General features: G+C 40.2%; 1 protein-coding gene and 1 pseudogene across 1 annotated transcript; both read right to left on the reverse strand.

The window, feature by feature from the left end:
* Positions 1-6,224: 6,224 nt before the first annotated feature.
* LOC127757983 (uncharacterized) lies at positions 6,225-13,338 on the reverse strand (annotated as a pseudogene).
* A 4,544-nt stretch (positions 13,339-17,882) lies between these two features.
* LOC127756824 (50S ribosomal protein HLP, mitochondrial-like) lies at positions 17,883-20,447 on the reverse strand. The gene is made up of 4 exons (XM_052282203.1): positions 20,330-20,447; positions 19,893-19,960; positions 19,244-19,347; positions 17,883-18,697 (listed from the first exon to the last, which is right to left on the reverse strand). Exons 2-4 carry the CDS (start codon positions 19,924-19,926, stop codon positions 18,323-18,325), a joined length of 513 nt encoding a protein of 170 aa, XP_052138163.1. The 5' UTR covers positions 19,927-19,960; positions 20,330-20,447; the 3' UTR covers positions 17,883-18,322.
* Positions 20,448-21,052: the final 605 nt, after the last annotated feature.

Here is a 21,052-nt window from a genome sequence, read left to right on the forward strand (position 1 = left end):
ATAAATACATATGATGGTTTTTATCGGATAGTTTCTGGTGATGGCAATGCCAATCTCAAGAATAGAGCATTTAGGGCATTTGTTTGCAATGTGGTACAAGGGATGCTGATTATCTAAATTTAAACGAATGTAATATCATAAGCTCCTCCTGGGCATTTCTATCGCCTACTGGATGAAAGCATAAAGCTCTCATGCTTGTGTCGGAAGAGGTGAACTGGACAGTGTCCTACTGAGTTATGGCCTTGTAGGATTCAGGATTCACTAGAGCATGAACAGGAGTAGAACAAGCAGCTGTCCTTCCATGGTACCAAAAGACAGCTAAAGAAAACACTGAAGATCATCGCTACAAAAAGCTATCTGCAGTCCACTCCAACATTAAATTTTGGAAACCGCTATGCATACATTGAATTTGTAATGCATACACAATGCATTTTGATTGGATGCTATAAACCATAGGATCAAAATTTGTAATATAATCAAGGTGGTGAGAAAAATACATCTTTAAAGACTAATTTCCAATTGCAACAATAAGTTTATGAAATCAAATAGTATATCTATAATAATAATATGAAAGCTACAAGAGATATGCTTCTATGCTCTTCAAAGAAAAAACTGCATAACTTTTAAAGAAGATGAAAAGCCCACATCAGAAGACGTTTTGACTTTTTCTTCCACGTTAAACTTCTATAAGTTTGAGCAAGCTTGTAGGAAAAATATAATACTAGCTTTTATAGGGGCATGCTTAATGTATATGGACTATCTTGACATTATATTGGATTCCGATGTTCATGATATAGTTTATAAGGTGAAAGAGGGTATTAAGGTGGACCCCATGAACCCAAAAAAAAGCCATTGAGAGAGGGAGAGAGTAGCACTACCATGAGTGAAAAGTGTAATAGAACTTTTTTTTATTTCTTATGGGTAGTCTTTATATATATAGTTAGCTCAACCAAATGCCTTTTATAAGGACTACTCTCACAATGTATAAGGCCTACTTTTAAGGTTTAAGATCCCCTTACCATTGAATATATTTTGATAAGATATTTGGTGTTGAAGAAGTCGGTAGAGGATGAGAGAACAACATAGCATCAAGGAGCACACATAAATCCAACACAAATATATCAAAGCAAATTAAAAACAAAAAATAAAGGAAAAAAGCATGGAGCTTTTCCTTCACTATTTTGTATACATAGATACATCACAAAAGGAAGTTTAAAATTATATAAAAAAATGCGTAACAAGAGTGGAAAGACATAGATCTAACCACTCTAGAGTTCAAAACCTCCCCCTCTACCCCTCTATATTTTTGTTGTGTTCGGAGAGAGAAAAACCTCGGATGTGAATAGGGCACAGGGCGGAAGAAGGCCATATAGCCCTATTTTTGCTGGCAGAAAAGTAAGGGTCACCTACGAAAATAGATCTTCGCCTGCAATAATAGTAGGCGTGCCGCTTGTGATCTATTTTCGTAGGCGGCCATTTGGCTCCGAGGGGTATACCCGCTTGGAAAAGAAAAAAAAGGCCATCGTCTGAAAAAAAAAAGATTTTTCTGTAGTGGCTAACACATGCGCAATACGTTAATTTAATACTAGTGCGCCTCCAAGCGTTTCCCCTTTCTATTTTTCTGTTTTCTCCCCCACCCGTTCCACCTCCTTTCTTTTTTTCTGTTTTGTACTGTCCCCTCTTTTTTGTTTGTTCTGTTTCCTACAATCGTACTGTCCCGTTTACGTGTAACAAAATTACTCGCAACGGTTGTCCTGGTACTGTACAAAATTAGGATTAATAATCTATTTACTCCACCCCGTTAGTGCACTTTACGCCTGGTAAGTGGTAAATTGTCACCATCCGTTCAAAATAAGAAAGTAAAATTTTTATCTTTTGCAGGGACAGAAAATGGTAGTAGTAGTGGTAGTAATCTATTTACTCCACTAGCCCGCTCACTTTATGTCTGGTAAATAGCCACCACTGGTTAAAAAGAAGAAAGTAAAAATATTATCTTTTGCAGGGCAGAAAATGGTGAAGTGATGTTATAGAACCAACACATTAAACTACAGCTTGTAAGTAAAGTAATTACACCGAAAAAACACATAAATCTACAGATCGGTCCTGAGGTCGCTGGACCGATTGACAGGACCTGCGGAAGGCAGCAAGCCAGCAACATTGACAGGCAGAGGCCGCTTGAGGAAGCAGCCCGCCGCTATACGGAGGTTGGCCCCCTCCACCGAGTAGGCAGCGGCGTCCTCACTGGATTTGCTTTGATACGTAAAATCAGGAACTGCCCAGGGGTGGGGTTGGAGAATAAGGATCCAGTGCAGTTATAATAAAGACTGCAACTTAAGCGGTTGGAATTATTTTTTACCATTGGATCGAAACGATCAACGGTTGTAATCTGTGCCACGTCAGCTCTAAATAGTAAATGCTACAGTACTTGCTACAGGAGACATCCAGCTACAGTATTTGCTAAATAGTGCCTAGGAAAATCTTGTATGCTACTTTTTAATCCAACGATGCCTATGCGACTGCTTAAGTGCAGGTGATCTCAATCGCGGGGGGCGCGGGGGGGGGGGGGGGGGGGGGGGGGGGGTTGGTCCATAAAAATATGAGATATACCAGTAGGAGGTAAAATAATTACAAACCCTCTCAACATGTGCGCCGATGAAACAGAGTACATGAGGCGTGCTGGTTTTAAACCGCGTGCTACGCTTTAGGTAGTAGTTTCTTGAAAATATTTCTATGCTTTCCTATAAACTTGATAAAACATATAAAAGTTTCATTAAGAAAAAAGTGTCTTATAAGAGGTAATAAAGTGTAAATTTCATTTAGTTGGTAATTTTGTCTTTGAGGGGATTAATCTCTGATCCTATAAGAGCCCAGAAAAGCTCACCGGCAAGTTTTCCTGCTTGCCGCCGTCGCAAACTGAAAACCACTAACCAAAACCACGCGATCGCCATTGCATTTGCGTCACTCTTAAAAGTCATTCATCACTTCAGTTTTAAAAACAAAGTGAAAAATGGAAGATGCATTCCAAGCTGCAACCATTCTCGCGTACAGGGAACAATCGGTCTACTTATTTAAAATGCAATCCAATGGTCAAATCTAAAACAAAAAGGGAAACTGAGCAAAGCACATTATCCACGTGAAAACAATCGACAAAGACATCTATGTGAAATCTATATAACAACACTTGGACTTCTTCAAAGATATGATCACAAATATAAATTCAGCATGATTACAACAGAAGATTATATTCCACAGGGCATGTGTTTCTTTTTGTATGATTGTGCAGAGGGAATAATTATAATTAGCATACATAATTAAAAGGCAAATTTTGCTACGGGACATCGCGATTGTGTGTATTTAGCTCAGGGACACCGCGAAAGTGAAGCTTTGGGGAAAGACATCCCATAATCGTGGTTATTTGCTGATGGACACCGCGCCGTCTAGCATAGACTTGCCGTGCTGACGTGGCTGACGGGAGGCTGTTTTTTAACGCGGTCGGACGTAAATACCCCTGCGCCTTATCTCCTCTTATCCACTCGGTTTGGCTCCATTCGCAAGCAGTATCGGCGAATCTAGCATTGTAGCTGGACGGCAGCGGCGAGGATCGTCTTCGTCAAAGGCGACGACTGCTTGAAGTCGGCGTGGTCCCTTTGGTAGACGCGGTAGGGAGGGAGCTCGTTGGCGGCGACGATGTCTTCCGCTTCTTCTTTCTCAGGTGCTTCTTCCTCTCGGGTTCGTCGTGATTCATAGGTTAGTGAGTTGCCTCTTGTGAAATGTCCATTCTGCGAGGGCGATTCAACGGTAGTGGAGCGGACATGCAAGAAGGAAGAGAATTTCAACCGCAAGTTCTATCGATGCCTGACCGGACTGTAAGTTGTTCTTTGCAATCCCCAATTTTTCTAGGGTTTGAGTTGAAATCGAGTTTGTCATTTGATAAGCTGTGTGCTCATTGTTGTTATTTTCAGACAAGTGCACAATGTAAGTTTTCATGTGGCAAGGGGATTATGCTGTTTGGTTTGTGAAGGAAGGTTTCCTTCATGGATGGACAGATTGTAGTGCTCACAGGACAGAAGATGATGTCCCAAAATTAGTGAAGGCTTCATTGAAAGGACTACATGATGGAATTGAGAAGATAAGACGTGAGATGAAGGAGGCAATGAGTAGAATTTGTATGTTTGGGATTGCATTTGTGAGTTGTGACTGCTTTTGTTATGTTTGTTGCCATGAATGTAATAAAGTAGGACCATGTAATGCAGTAATGAGATGAATTGTGATGAATCAAAATTTGTGCACTTAATGTAATGAAGTAGAACCATGTAATGCAGTATTACAGGAAATATTTGTGTTTGCCCAAAATTGAGATGTAATGCAGGAAATATTTGTTGTTGACATTTCAGAATCATATGGCATATGAAGTAGCAATTATCTGAATAATAACAATTCCTCCATTTCAGCAGTAGGACTTTCATAGATAGCTGAAGTCATGTCTTGCAACATATACATAGGTAGCTAAAGTCAAGGCTTGCAAAACAAGGGATGTCTTTCAGCTGGCAATTTCACATGTACACAAAAGACAAGTCTTGGTACTACTTCAGCTGGAAATTTCAACAAAATAACCTACTCTAATAGCATTGGATTACAGCTTCTTTGCCGTCCTGGTAACCACAGCCTTCCTTTTGTTGGCTTTAAATGGACTTGCATGTACTAGGGATGCAACACTCCTGCTCCTTGTAACTAGTCCAGGGTTGTCATCCACCTGCATAGCAACTTGAGCAGGGGCTTGATCACCAGCAGCAGCAGCAGCATGGGCTTGATCAGCAGCAGGGTCAACACTAGATGGGGCTTGATCAGCAGCAGTGGCAACAGTAGATGTGGCTTGATCAGCACTATCAGTAGCAGCAGTAGGAGGCCTGTGAAAGAGATATTGAACAAATATTTAAAAAAATTGGCAACTGAAAACTTGATCAAAACAGGACACACTTACATAGTGTTGTTACCACCAGTAGGCACTTGTTCAAGCTTGGATTTCTTCTTTCTAACTCTCTTAGGCTTGGGTGGAGCTGGGGGAGGGGCATCTGGATCATATACAGGTTCATTGCATGTCTTTTGTAGGTGGCCAAAGCCATGGCACCTCTTGCACCTCCTTCTTTTCTTTCCTGAACCACCTTCTTCAACACCAATGAACCTCCTTGTTCTAGGTCTTCCAGCTGATCTCTTCAGTATTGGTGGCCACATCTTGAATCCAGTGTCCACTTTCTCCCATAGGCTCTTGTCTGGCATTGGAGGCACAGTTGTGGAATAGGCAGCCCTGAACATGCCACTGAATATAGTAGGGGCTGACATAGCCTTCTAGCTCCACTTCTCTCAGGGATCCAATAAAAGAGATGGCATGCCTACATGGGAGGCCTGTTAGCTGCCATTCATTGCAGCTACATTCTTGTTTGGTCAAGTCCACTGTGTGTCTCCATGTTGTCAAATCCCTGTTTGCACCACTGACTTCACCTACAAATGGCAGACTCTTGTGGTGATTGTAGTTGAGATTCCTACTTTTGTCATGGAGTTGCTTCATTACATTTCCTAGGATATTGCCTTGCAGCTTAAGAGATAATATGTGCCTTGTACACATCCTCTCCATGATCATCTGCCTAATCTTGTCAAGCAGCTCAACTACAGGTCGTGACTTCTCTAGCCTAATCCAGCTGTTAAATGTCTCTGCAATGTTGTTTGTCATATAGTCACACTTAGATGAAGTGGAGAAGCTAGACCTTACCCACAAATGCTGGTGATTCTCTTCAATCCATTGCATTGCTCTTGGGGAAGCCTTTTTCGTGATATTAAAATGCCTGTCAAAAACATCTTTCCTATATGCTCTTGAGGCAAGCCACAGATTTCTTTCAAATACTTCTCCATGGAATCTTTTCTGAAAATTCTTGTACAAATGCCTCATGCACTCTCTATGCTCTACTCCATTGTTGAACACCCTTGTCACTGCAGCATCTATGCCCTTGCCTGCATCAGTGGACAGTACTAGGCCTTCTGGAGATCCAATTGCCTTATTCAAACAAACCATGAACCATTCCCAGTTTTCCTTTGTTTCATATCCAAAGACAGCATAGGCCACTGGGAACATCCAATTGTGGCCATCTATACCAATAGCTGAAGCCAACTGTCCTCTCCACTTGCCTGTTAACACAATTGAATCAATGCCTAAATATGGCCTGCACCCATTCAAAAATCCATCTATACAAGAGGCTTCAAAGCAACAAACATCCTACTGAACCTATGCTTCTCATTGATCACATCATACTCCATCTCCACTATACTACCAGGAGATCTCTTCTCAATCCTAGCTTTAAAACTATACACTACCTCAGCTTTGCTCCCAGCCACCAAGTATCTCATCTAAAGCCATCTGCCTACCATCCCATACTACATAGTATGACAGGGTGATTAAATACTTCTCCTCCAAAGTCTTCTTGAGAGCAGCAACCCCTATGGTTGGATCTTCTCTAAGCTTGTTGATAACCCTGTCCTTAACCCAAGAATTGTTGGCCATGCAATTATTCTCCAATTTGCCTGTGCTAGCACACCTATGCTCATATGGCATCTTCTTTATCTGCAACCAAAAAGGGACAGTAAACATCCAAACCATTATTCAGTTGCAAAACTTAAGTGACAAAGAAGTAAAACAAAAGAGCTACATACCTGCCAAGTTCTACCATCTGACAACCTAGAAGCATGGATACTCCATTTGCACTTCTTTGCCTTGCAATAAGCTCTGTATCTTGTGGCCTCAGAGTAGGGAACTGCAAGTTCAACCTCTTTCAGGACAGCATATTGTCTCATACACTTCTTAAAACAAAGTCCATCCTCAAAAGTAACACCAACTTCTATCCTTGGATTGTCTACATCAGTTATATGGATTAGAGGCTCACAACCCCTATTATCATTGACTTCTAAATCATCTACTGGATCATCATTCTCTTCATCACCATCAGATTCCTCAGGAGTATAATATGGATCATTAGCCTCATCATCTGACACCAGCTCATTGTAATTCTCCCTCTCATCACTAACTCCTACATACTCAACCTCATCAAACTCAAACCATGGATCTGGATTTGGCATTGATTGATCAGTAGCTTTGTCCCTAGACTTGCTATTTTTTTGGTGGGAACCTTTTTTGTGGTAGCATCTCTAGTAGGAACATTGTCAGCCTGACTTGCTTGTGTGGGTAAAACCATACTCAGTGGAACAACTGTTTCAGCTTCATCCACACAAGACACAGTTTGGGAACAAGGCTTACTCACTGTCACTTGCAATGGAAGCTTCCTAACATTCCAGTATTGGTTAAATGCCTCTAATAACACAGCATCATAACAAATTTCTACATCCCTACCCACTCTCTTGTCCCAGAAAGTCACTGTAAGCTCCTGCGCACTACCACGGATGATTTCATCATCCAAGTCCTTCATCAAATCTATCAGCATACGGTGTCTTTATCTACAACCCACTTATGTGAAGATGAAACATGATAATCTTGGCTACCATTATCCATATACTCAACGTAAGCAACAACCCTAACCACAACTCTGCATGCAGAGTTCGGATCCATCCTACAATGCGATGGCAAATGAAGAGAAAAAGGGGATCCCAAATCAGCTCGACCAAACCATGCATCCTAATCGAATCAAAGAGAGGAAAAACAAATCAAAGAGAAGAGGAATCCAAACTTACCCTTTCGGAATCCATTTTGGCATCGGCGGAGCTGCCGCCAGCGCAGATTCCACCGCCTCCTGCGACGGTGAAGCCATCACCGCCGGTCAAACTTGCATCACGTCGGCGACAATGCCTGGGAACAGCCAGTATCGAGGGCGACAGAATCGGTGGAATAGGCACTGTATCGGTTGAATCAGTAGAGCTAGGGTTCTACCACCCGTACTGCTTGCGAATGGAGCCAAACCTAGTGGATAAGAGGAGATAAGGCGCATGGGTATTTACGTCCGACCGCGTCAAAAAACAGCCTCCCGTCAGCCACGTCAGCACGGCAAGTCTACGCTAGACGGCGCGGTGTCCATCAGCAAATAACCACGATTATGGGATGTCTTTCCCCAAAGCTTCACTTTCACGGTGTCCCTGAGCTAAATACACACAATCGCGATGTCCTGCAGCAAAATTTGCCTAATTAAAATTGAAAATTGAGTACCAAGATGTGCAGGTGACAGACCAAAATATTCAGGCAGATAATTTTGGCTGTCGCCATTTTAATTCTTGTAGCAAACCGAAACTACTGATTCTCCTTTACTTGTATGATTCCTAAGAATTTTTTTTATAAGTTCATACAATTCTATAATTGAGATGTTATGAGCGTACTATATCAATGATAAAACCAATTATCCAACTTCAGAAAATCATAAGATCCTCCAACAACATGATGATTACTACCGTCAATAAATTAGGTACCTGAATCTCTAGTATCCTTGAAAAATATACTTCACAATTTCATTACACAAAACAACTATTTTTGCAGTATTAGTGTACCAGTATAGATGGCAACAGAAATTATCTAAGCCATTGATTTACAAGGTCTTACTTCCTTCGTCACATAATAAGTTTATTTTTATCTCATTTTATTTGTCCCAAAATAAGTTCACTTTTAGAGTAATATGCCACGGGGCAGTCCATCCGCCCGCCCGCGTGGCCAACACGTGATGAACCCGTTCCCGACAGCATGCATCCATCCATCCACACATGTGCGCTACGCATGCTCTAGTCGCCTTGTGTCACCAATGGGTGGGGCCTGCTAGCCGACGCCAGCCTCCACCTCGCTGGTGTTAGCCCTAAGGCTTTAATGCGCAAAAATTCATTAAGGTTTTTCTGTTTATACTAAAAAACCGAGTGAATCTTCTAATATTCATAACTAATTCATTCGAGCTCCATGCTCATTCAAGTTGCAGTAAATTGATAAAAATGCCTAGAATCTAATTAAAATGTTCTTGTTTCCTTTTTCAATAGTCTTATAGCTTGTTTTGCTTGTGTGCTTTGTTTGTCGCATAGATTTCGGCCATTCCGGTCGACTATAAAGTTGTTGCAAAGGTTCTCATAGCACCAGAGCAAGGCAAGTCATGCGTTTCTTATTGAGCATATTGTTCCTACTTTGCAAATATCCCACTTTCTATTTGAATTGCATTATTTTATAATGTCATGTGGGATGGCTTTTATGTACTCAGCCATAGCTTGACTACCTTGTGTCATTGATAACTTGGGAACTAATATGATTAGATGTTGATTTAGGAGATGCTTAGCCATACTTAGATCAACTATCACTTTGCGGAATCACACTAATATCTTAGATCTTGATTAATTAGATGCCATTGGACATGTACCACCATGGTACTAATTCAACTAAAATATGCCTAATGGTGGGCTGTGGGCGCATGGTTCGCTAGACATGCCCATGGCATTTAAGGACCAGTTCGCGGCAAACCCTAGAAGAATTACCGTGCTTATCTAGCTCAGTTTTATGAGGATGGTGAGAGGCACACTTATGGCAAAGTGGCAGGTTTGAGAACCCTCACGAGTGTGGTCAATCAGATTGTAACAGCCACTATACTCCCTCGTTTTGGAAAAAACAATGACATTTGGGGAGTGGCTTAGCATGTGATTGATGCCATAATGCAAGGACGAAGATTCGATGGGATCAACCTCATGATGCAAGAGATAGCAATCTCCAAAGGAACCTTCGGGCAAGACATTTACTATGCTCCATACATTATGACGTTAATCCACTCAAAGGTTGGCAATTTGTGTGGCCGTTTGACACAACACAAGCAATACAAGCCTCGCCTCCAAATTACTACTCCAAGGGGTGCTAGAGACCTTCAACTTTTAATCATGGGGAAGGATATACTGCGGCTCAGCATGCTATGGTCGAGTACATATGAACCATCCCACATGACATTATAAAATAGTGCAATTCAAATAGAAAGCAGGATATTTGCAAAGTAGGAACTATATGCTCAATGAGGAATGCATGACTTGCCTTGCTCTGGTGCTACAAGAACCTTTGCAACAACTTCGTAGTAGATTGGAACGTCGGAATTGCTGGAATCTATGGGACAAACAAACCACACAAGTAAAATATGCTATAAGACTACTGAAAAGGGAAACAAGATCATTTTAATTCGATTCTAGGCATTTTTATCAATTTACTGCAACTTGAATGGGCTTAAACGGAACTTGGATGAATTAGTTATGAATATTAGAAGATTCACTGTGTTTTTAATATAAACAGAAAAAAAACCTTAATGATTTACTACGCATTAAAGCCTGAGGCTGACGTCAGCGGATTGGAGGCCAGCGTCGGCAAGCGGGGCCCACCCCGTCGGTGACACAAGGCGACTGGAGCACGCGAGGCACACATGGGCGGGCGGATGGACGCATGCGGTCGGGAACGGGTGTACCACATGGCGCACGCGTGACGCCAACGCGGCAACCACGTTACGGCCAGGCAGGCGAGCGGATGTACGACCCCGATCTGCCCCGCGAGCCATCCCGACCGGGAGGCGATGGCCAGCAAATCCTTATCAGCTCCCAACCGATTCCCGTTATGGAAAAGCCTCACTTCCTTGAGTTGATTGGTGTACAACTTTCATTCGGATTTTCCCCTCAATCATGAGGGACCTTCGGCATGATAATCTAAATGGACGTGTTCCTTGCAATTAGAGAACGCAAGTATGGTACCATAGGCCAAATCTCTATCATAGACTGTCCCGATGATTTCATCTTGATGAAAGAAGTGCCTCCAAGTCATTGATCAGAACGGGTTGCATCTATTAAAGAAAGAGGCAATGGCTTTGATGTTTGGAGGCGTATTTTGCAATTGCTATTTTTTACTGGTGAATAGAGCACAATTATTTTTGGTCAGCTAGATAAACGTTATTCATGGATATACCTTCGAAGCCCAAGATTTAATTTATTGGATGATCGTATCTAAATATATTTTATATATTTCACATACGCCCTTTTTATCATATTATTTATTTTATTCATGGATATATCGTGGCAACTAAATATCAGTATTTATCGAGCCAACTACATACGTTAAGATAAAGCAGTGGTTTTTGCTACACATTTTATAAGGCACGCAAGTGACACACATTTTATTCCGTGCCGGTGAATATTTAGGGGCACATTTATTTCACACCATCCGCATATTATTATGGCTATTTATTTAGTTAATGATTTTATTCATCCATTCGGTCATCTCTATACAGTATATTACAAGCTAAATATTAATATACAACATATTAAAATCATGTTTAAATCATGGGCAAAATTGGTGCCAACAATACCCTCTTGGTTCTGTTGTCAAGAATTGAGTTGGCAGTAAGAATAGATGTGATTGCCTGGAATAAAGATAAAATAATCAAGATCATTTTTGCTACGTCATATTGCCAATATCAATGTACTTAGCAGACAAAAAGATGGAGGGCAACAAAAGTTTGAAAAAACTATTTGTGCCTAATTTGACCTCCATTTACTACAAAAAAATAAGGGCATTTTTTTACACAACTATTGGAAGTTCTACTCCTTGGTTTTCCTTACTTGGTGGTTTTCACTACATAAATGGCTGTCTTAGAAATCCTGTAGAATGTAATATTTTGTATAATTTATCTTACACTAACAAAAGACAACATTGTTATATCTCAAGGTAGCGTTCAAATTTGGTATTATTTTAACATATATATGTATTGGAATATTGGATGCATGGGGCCTCGATTCATCCAGTTCTTTTTTTTCAGCATGGTTCAACATTTTAAAACCTTTTTCACAAACAGGGCTCTGAAAAGAGTTCTCATTGACACAACACAATCAAATCACTTGTGCAGTTAGTTCAAAAGACAAAATCACTTGGGCAATTAGCACAAGTGTAAACTACAACACCTACATTTTGTTCTGTAGGCAATTAGCACGTCATGCATTTCCCACAAAATATGAAAGCTCACTGGAGCCAACAATTGATGCCTCGTTCTAGAAACCAGGTTGCCAACACAGCATATATAACACCCTGTTCGGAATTGGAACACAAGATTTTCACATAAGCCTGTCTTTTTTTATTCTTTTTGTAAATTTGAAGTGAAGAAAATTGGGATTGTCAGATGTCAAAAAGAAAGAAAAAAATATAAGAGACTAAATTTTGAAAAGATGTTCCAGCCTTCCAGGGCGTAGCACATGTAAGAGCCTGAGAGATTGAGTGTCTCTTGGTTGGTTTTCTGATGGTCAATTGCTGTCTATATTTCACCCACAAAGAACTAAAAAAGAAATCCCCATCTACATCATGAAAGCTCAACCAACACTAGGCTGTAGAGTCGCATTAATAATAGTCCAGCACAGTGGCATCCCAATTTTGAAGGTAACAAGAAGTTTTTACCACAAATCAAGAGAATCTCCGGCATTCAAAACGACGCCTAATTAGTACTAGAGAATTTCCAGCATTCAAAACGGCACCAAATTAGTACTACTAGCACCGTTTAAAATCTAATTTACCCTTTAATCTACTAGCACAGCATTGCATTGTCTCCCCGATCAAAGCAAACAAATTTCAACCAATCCATCCATGGGATATCAGATAGTGTATTACTACCAGACTTAGCATCCGAATTCCGAACCGAAGATATCCCTGTTTTCCAAATCAAAGCAAAGCAAATTGCAACCAATCCATCCATCAGATCAGATCAGAGAGAGTATACCAGGCTAGGCATCCGAGCCGAAGATCTCCCGGGCGAGCCGCCGCGTCTTCCTCTCGTGCGCCTCCCGCCGCGCGGCGGGGTAGCCGGAGACGTCGGCGTTCGCCATCCTCTTGAGCCTCCTGATCTTCCTCGTCAGCTCCCTGCTCCTCGCCACGCCGCGCCTGAGCTCCTCCCGCGCCGCGCGCGCCTGCTCCCTCTGCTCCAGGACCTGCCGCCGCTGCGCCCGGGTGGCGGCGGGGAGCAGCGGCGCCACGAGGCGGGCCCGATCCGGTCCAGCAGCTCGTCCTTCTCGATGAACTGCTCGAAGATGTCGTCCATCATGTCGTCCATCAGGTCGTCGCTGTCGTAGCCGACGCCGTCGCTGCTGTCGCTGTCATCGCTGTCGCCGCCGCGGACGACGACGGCGACGTTGTTGGCGGTGGAGGTGAGGCTGGTGACGCCGGAATCGGCGGAAGGGGAGGCCGGTTCCAGCGACATGGATCGATTTTGGAGGCGAGATCACAAGGATTTTCTTGGTGGTTTTGGGGAGGGATAGAATGGGGGTTTGGGTGGAGGCGCCGGGAAGGCAAAAAATACTTGAAGAACGAATACTCGAATCGACGGCGTGGAATTCTAGGGTTAGGGGCCGTTGAGATTTATGCAATTCTCAACTATACATTTTTTTATAAAGTTACCAAAAAAATATTTATATTTAATTTGTTGTTAAATCTTGATAAATATATGGTATTACTTAAAATTTGATAAGGATTATTTTAGCTATAATTTGAACAGACCCTTAGTTTGGGTTCGACAAAAATTTTACCCTAATATTATCTTTTTCAATTTCAATAGAAACACCATTTAGATGTTTGGTTTTATGCCAACTTATTCATACCTTCAATATTTGGGTTCTATCTGGCTCTCAATAGTACTAAATCATTAATTTTGGTATCATATAAATTTATTTGTATTATCAAATTATTTAGTGCTTATTCGGATCAAAAGATTCTTAAGAAAAGGAGGACATTCATAACAGAGAATTCTTGTGTAGTAAAAATTGAGGAGATATTGATTTCGTCAATAAATTGCAAAGATCCTTAAACTTATAGGGTGTGTTTGGATAATGGGAAATGAGGAGTGGGATTGGGATTGGGAAATGAATGAAGGGTTAGGATTAAATGGATGAGGGAGAATGAATGGTTAAGATTTAAAGAGGGGTGGGAAATCATTTCCCTTAGACATTTGCCAAACACTGCCATAGAGGTGTGTCATATAGATTTCTAAACTCTCAAAGTGCAGATCGAAGTCCCCGAACTTATCAAAGTGTGTCATTTAGGTTCCAAATCACTGTAGTCCCTCCAGGACCCTACATGGCACTGACATGGCATGCCACACGGATGTGACATGGCAAAATCTTGACTGAAAAATAGGACCCACTTAAAAATTTTCTTTTTTTTTCTTTTCTTCTCTTTCTTTTTCTTTCTTCTCCTTTCTCTATGACCCAGCACCTGTGCGGTGGTGGCCTACTATTGCAATAAGAGGAAGGAGAAGAAATGGAAAAAAAGAGAATGAGAAGAAAAGGAAAAATAAAAGGAAAGGGAAAGAAGAAAAAAAAAGGAAAAGGAAAATTTTTTTTGAGTCCAATTTGTCAGTCAAGATTATACCATGTCATGTTTGTGTGGCAATGCCACAACAATATCATGTAGGATAGTAGAGAGGCTGTGGTGATTTGGGACCTAGATGACACACTTTGACAAGTTCTATGATCTGGATATATATTTTGAGATTTTGGGGACCTAGATGGTACAACCTTATAAACCGCCCGTATACTTTACTAAAAAAAATCTAACCTTACCCTTTTGTTTTAGTTCCCCTCGCGTAGGATCGAGGCAAATCAAGCTCTAATACCACAAATGCAAGGCTTAAGCATTATTAGGCTTATAGTTCTATATTGTTTCATATGTTATTCTCGTGGTTCATCCAAATATCTATTCCTATAGTATTTTCAAATGCTATGTTTAAACGTTTCTTATTCATGTTTTTTAAGCCTTTCATTCCGAACAAGTCTTAGTCTTAGATTCTGCTAAAATTTTACATGCTCTCTCACTCTGATGGATTCAACTCTGTTCAATAGCTGGAATTGCTTTGCCTCGTATACTCATCATCGATAATTGGAACAGTCGTTCCAGTGAATTGGCGTCGTTGCTGGATGGCAGACTCTCGTGATAGGTAACCAATTTGTCATCCTTCATCAGTTCTTTTCAAGATAATTTCATCCCTTATTTTTTATTTCGTAGTTGGCTCAGATTAAGCTTCTTTTTTTTTTCAAGATAGCAATACAACATGCCATCACAAATATTTAGCAATTTACTACAGTACGTGTCTATACGTAGACAGAACTACTCGAAGCAACCTTCTAACTGCCACTGCCAGTGGATTTGCAAGGAATTATATGATATTTTTTCTACCTTCAAAATTTCAACAATTTTTAGCAATTATGAGTTCATTTGTCCTCTCCCTGATAAAATGGTGATTTCAGATCATTTGAAAGCTGATGCACTCCATTTTCTCCCTTTTCACCGCAATATCATTTCTTTTCATTCCAATGATGCAAACACTGAGACGCATCAACTTATTTGATCATGCACGAAAAGGGCAATTGATCGCCACTCGCAGCAGTGCACATGTATTATCTATTTAATTATTAGCTTCTTTATAACTTTTGTTGAAGAAACTTCTATCGTTCGGATGTTCTCAAAATTGGCCTGACAAAATTGACCTTACCAGTCCATTCATATGTCTCAAAGTTGACCTTCTATCTTCATATCACTTATAATTTGTTGCAAGAGTTTAACATATTTTTTGTTGAACATAACATTTAGAACGCAAATTTACAGGTCGATATGATGTATATGGAAAACAACAACTTGAGTGGAGAAAAAAAAACATGCCAATGACAAGGTTTGCAATTTTTCCTCTATATTTTTGGCCATTAAATTACTATTGTCTATATTAATTTTTTATCACTAACCCATCTGGCCTAACATACTGACAGTTGATTTTTCTTATATTGTATTATGATACCTTTGTATTATCATTAAACTTGAAATGTCAACCTTTATTAACACCATTTTATTAGAATTGGTCACTTTTCATTCATACAAATCATCATAATAAGAAATCTTTAGTTTATCACTTAGAATCCCCACCGCAACGCGCGGGTATGACCTAGTTGAAAGGATGACTTGCCCATTATTTACAGTTAATAATGAAATTTTATTTAGAGACAATTGTATTATTATCCCTGTTCAACTCCAATTGTGATTTTGTCCCTACTTTTTTCAACTTTGTGATTTTACCCTCATTTTTTGAACTGAGGCTGATGGTTGCCACCATTATGTTAAGATGACTAAGGTTGTGTTCGGCAGCCTGGGTTGGGAACCCATATCCCGCACACGGAAAACGGATCGGTCCATTAGCGCATAATTAATTAAGTATTAGCAAAAAAATTTTTGAAAAATGGATCAATATGATTTTTTAAGCAACTTTTGTATAAAAACTTTTTATAAAAAATACATCGTTTAACAGTTTGAAAAGCGTGCGCGTGGAAAACGAGAGGGGGAGTTGGGAACCAGGGGCAACAAACAAAGCCTAAACAGTGTTAAAATGCACGTACTCTCTCCGTCCCCAGAAAACCAACCTGACCCCTCCTAATACAACGAATCTGGACAACATCCTCTCCTAGGTTGGGTTTTTTTTTGAACGGAGGGAGTATGCCCTTGCAGATTTGCCCTTTTTGATTACTTTGTTATTTTGCTCATGTTATGACATCATGTTTTTTGACATGATTTTCCCTTGTTTAAATATGAACATTCATTTATTATTTAGTTAAAAAAATGGGTGCAAGAACAAGCCTGACATGATGGAAAAGTAGTGGTAAAAATACATCTGGAGTTAAAAACATGGTAAAAACACAAGTACCACTTTTATTTATTGCGTATCATATGAAAAAAGACCAGATGAATCAATATGAATCTCCGCATTGTGTTATATTGCAATCGAGAAGAGTGTTTGATGGCACCAAATAATGAATGCCAAAATAGAGCATAAACTGAAATAAACAGAGTCTACTTCTTCATTCCATTTGTTGCTATGCATTTTGATAGTAAAATCGTCGAGTTGTCAAATAAAAGTGTGCTGTTTAAACCCGTATAAACTTTGCCTCCTCAATGAATGAATTGAAACCCACATCCTAACTTTCTATTGAGTAGTCAAATAAAATTATGTAGGTTAAGATAAGTGCTATGATGTATAAAATCTGCCTTCTTAACATGATTAATGAATTGACACCCACATCTCAACCTTTATCTTGAATTGAAAGTTGAGCCTCAAATGCACTGTGCTATTGTCTATGTTTTACTTTGTCTTTTTCCAATATCTCAGAAACTAACTGATATACTAGCCATGAGTGAATCAATATATACTTTTTTAAGGCTAAATCGGTTCTATTCAAGAACTGTATTGTTATTATCTGATCATCCAAGGTCAATCAGGCTGCAACAGAAAACAAACTGCAATTTACTTGTAGTAAAAGGTCGTCAAAGTTGTGCAGCTATATTCATTTTGTTCCATGTCACCTCATATGTATGCTCATACGTGTTTAAACAACAGTGAGAGTGAGAAGACTGGAGGTTGGTCATGCAAGTATGATTGTCTTGTTCATGTTTAACTCCGTACCTCCTACCGTGATGTAAATCATCCATTTCATATTTAGAAGCCTCATTTTCAGTAAATTCATCAATTTCATATTTAGAAGCCTCATTTTCAGTGTGCCCCAGGTCGTCAGGTACCCGGTACATGTGGATTACTGAGTAGTACTAGTACGTATAAATTTATCTAAGTCTTTACCCGGCAGCTAATAGGAGAAAAAAATCACAAATTTACATAGCGCGTGAATCTACCTCAACGAGCCAATTTGCACAAAATTTAGCAAATGATGAACACTACGCCACTGATTAAACTCAACAAACAAAGTTGGACCAACAAGCATGCAAACTAAAACCCAAAGCACGCAAGTCTGGGCATCATATTGCTAGACAGCAAGAACAAGAAGAGCAATGGAACACAAAAGTGTAAAAACAAATGTCTCTATAAAACATTCATGAAGGAAAGAAACAAGAAAAGCTTTGTTTTGGAATTAGATGATACTACATCACATGCATGAACATCTGAACTGAAATATCATACATGGCGAAAAGACCACCTTATTTTCTGCATGTCCCAGAAAGATAATGGTAGGAATAGGGGTGCAGATGAACTGAAACGCTTTGGGATCAGAAATTACAAGAGGCACGTTCTAATTTCAAGTTTAACAACAGAATACAAGCAATGTATGTTAGCCATCGGAATGTGATGCAACAATACTGAGGTTAAATGGCAGTACAAAATCTAACTTGTGAAGGACTATTGACTGCAGGCAGACCCATTAGTTCAGTTACTCCTTTCAACGTACATTACTGCAGACAACTGATGAAAGCAAATGTCAAATACTCTTCAAGGCAGACCCATGTTTATTTCATTCTGCATTAGATATCTCAAACTATGTGCTCAGCTAACGCCAGGATCTTGAGATGCTTCTTTTTTCTGAGTTCATGGGGAACAGGACCAAAGACACGGGTGCCAATCAGCTCGCCTTTGTTGTTCACCAGAACTATCGCATTGTCATCGAATTGGATCTCACTGCCATCGTTGCGTCCTCGCTTCATAGCAGCACGGACAACCACTCCGTAGACCACATCACCTTTCTTGACCTTACCACGGGGTTGCGCTTCCTTGACAGATCCAATTATAGTGTCCCCAAGCCTTGCTCCTTTCTTCCCCCTCAAGGACTGAATGCACATTACACGCTTGGCGCCAGAGTTGTCTACCACCTTGAGGTTGGTTCTCATCTGAATGAATGTTCTGATTTGCTGAAAGGAGAATGAGAACATGACTTATAATTTTTACTACAAGCATGATGATACAAACAAATTCAAATAACTGCGATTCTAGCGACAATCCTGTTATCTTAGTACCATATAGCAGGATGAAGAAAATTTATTCAGAAAAACTAGCAGACATGTATTCTCTGCTTGGTTTTGACCCGAGAACAATAAACAGTGTGCCATAAAAGAAAACATGTAAAATACCAAGAGTCTAGTCTGTCAATTGTTCTAGTGAACAAACCTGAATCTCAATCTTGACAGGAATGATATGATAAATGGTATTCAATTATATCAAACAAAACTACATCACAGTGAAATAACATCAGCTGCTCGGTCATGGATTCACTGGTGAAAACAACAGATATTTGTCCATGGATCAATTTTAGAATTTTCAAGTTACTATAAGATGTGATATTGCTTAAAAAGCACCATGTTCATGAACTGGATATCAGAAGTACTTTTAAAAAACCGCAAGCATCTGAAAAGGCTAGCAAAATGTCAAATATTTCTGCTTCAAAGAAGAAATCATACCTGACAGATAGCATCACAGTGAGATGGCCTTGTCACAGTTTCAACAGATGAGTTAACAGCCCCAAATAGATTGTTCCCAAGGCCTCCCATCAAGGTACGTCCAACTAAGTAGATGAAGAACAACCATGTGCAACATGTGAATTAGATAAGCATCATACAACAGCACCATAAGCAACAATAGTAAGCTACCCATAAGGCAGATGTGAAAAATGGAAATGAACAGCCCAAATATAACCAGAGACAAGATTCTGTTTTCTTATAGTTAAAAGAGCATCAATCACATATGCACAAAATTAACAATTTTACTTCGCAAGTGTTTAAGTGCTACAAATCGATGATCCTATCACATCAGATGACAGCCCAAAAAATTACAAGAGTTGGTTAACCAGGCTAATGCAACCTGAACTGGTTAAGGTCCAACTAATACGCTGTGACAAGCATAACTTTTGTCCATGTTTTTTATGGATCGAAAAGAACAATATGAAAGAACACACATAGCATGTACATTCTAACTTTGCATGAACCAAACATATCTACTAACACATATCAGTTGCTATCACGTAAGCAATGCAAATGGTGTATATTATCATAGTTGAGAAGCAAGAAGCACATTTACGAATGGGAAATTTTGAGGCAACCATTTCATTACCTGATGAACATTTTGACCTCAGGAATGCTGCCATATTCTTCTTGCGTTAAGCCCTTATGTACTCAATCCTGAAAGGGGAAAACGGCCACATAAGCCCTCGATCGCAATAAGAGCAGCAGAATCAAACCTCTAAAATCACTAAATTTGGATCAAACTAGCAGAAAATGGTTCACCCATCTAATCTCATCTCATGACACCGGATCAGAAGAAGATGGGGTTCCGCTACATTGCCGCGCATCTACAGCCTAAAGGTGTCGGCTACCGACTCTCCCGACGCGGAAAACACACGCAACGCAGCCGCATCCAATCCAAATCCAACACCAAGCAAGATGAAGCAACCAAGAAGATGAAGAGCCCTAGAACCCAAGCACGCGAGTGCCTCTCGAGAGGAACCGCACGCCAGGTCGAGTTACTCGAGAGGCTCAGGCTCAGCTCACCTTTGTTGAGTCGCCGGAGGAGAATGTTGCGGGGCGAGGCGGCGCGGCGGTGATCAGAGAGAGAGAGGTTGCCCCCGGCGGCGGCGGCGGGGGCAAGAGAGAGAGTTGGGTAGGGCCGAAAAATACGGCCCATGAATAACGTGAGCCCATTTTCTAGTTTTCCTCTTGTGGTTGTGTAGTTTGAGTTTCCACTATGCAAATTCGTAACTCCTTTAATTAAGGTTTGATTATCATAATTTGTAAAAGTATAGTGGGAACTGGCTTTTCCAGTACTTCTAAAACCACACAAATATAATTATCTTAACATTCAGCCTCAACTGAAGCTGAGTCAAGAGCCACCAACTCAGCCTTCCATGGTACAGTGAGTTATAATAGTTCGTCTAGACTACTTTCATGACATGGCACCTTCAGTCAAATTGAATAAGTATGCACTAGTCGCTTTTATATCCTGAGAATATCCTTTATCCAATTAGAATTACAATAACCTACTAGAACCAATTGGTTCTCGGTGTAGGGAAGCGCATGACCAATGGTTCTTTTTAGATATAAACAAATCCAGAAGATGTTCATTGGAAAGGGTTTAGAGTGAGTTTTGCGCTATCTTGCCATTTGATATTTGAATCCAGTTACCTAAGGGGCCAAATTGGTGTTTGAGCAGTACACAGCATAGCAAATCAAGTATAGGATAACCGTAGATCATATTGCATAAAATGAAAATTACAC

This window comes from Oryza glaberrima, chromosome 12 (assembly GCF_000147395.1).
Source record: "Oryza glaberrima chromosome 12, OglaRS2, whole genome shotgun sequence".
Classification (NCBI taxonomy): Eukaryota; Viridiplantae; Streptophyta; class Magnoliopsida; order Poales; family Poaceae; genus Oryza; species Oryza glaberrima.

Excerpts from the sequence above, each read along its gene's own strand:
- LOC127756824 (XM_052282203.1), bottom strand. The coding sequence starts at position 19,926 with ATGGCAGCATTCCTGAGGTCAAAATGTTCATCAG. Across the intron at positions 19,348-19,892 it reads GAGGTCAAAATGTTCATCAG|TTGGACGTACCTTGATGGGA; the intron begins GTAATGAAATGG and ends TCATCTACTTAG. Across the intron at positions 18,698-19,243 it reads ACTGTGATGCTATCTGTCAG|CAAATCAGAACATTCATTCA; the intron begins GTATGATTTCTT and ends TTCTCCTTTCAG.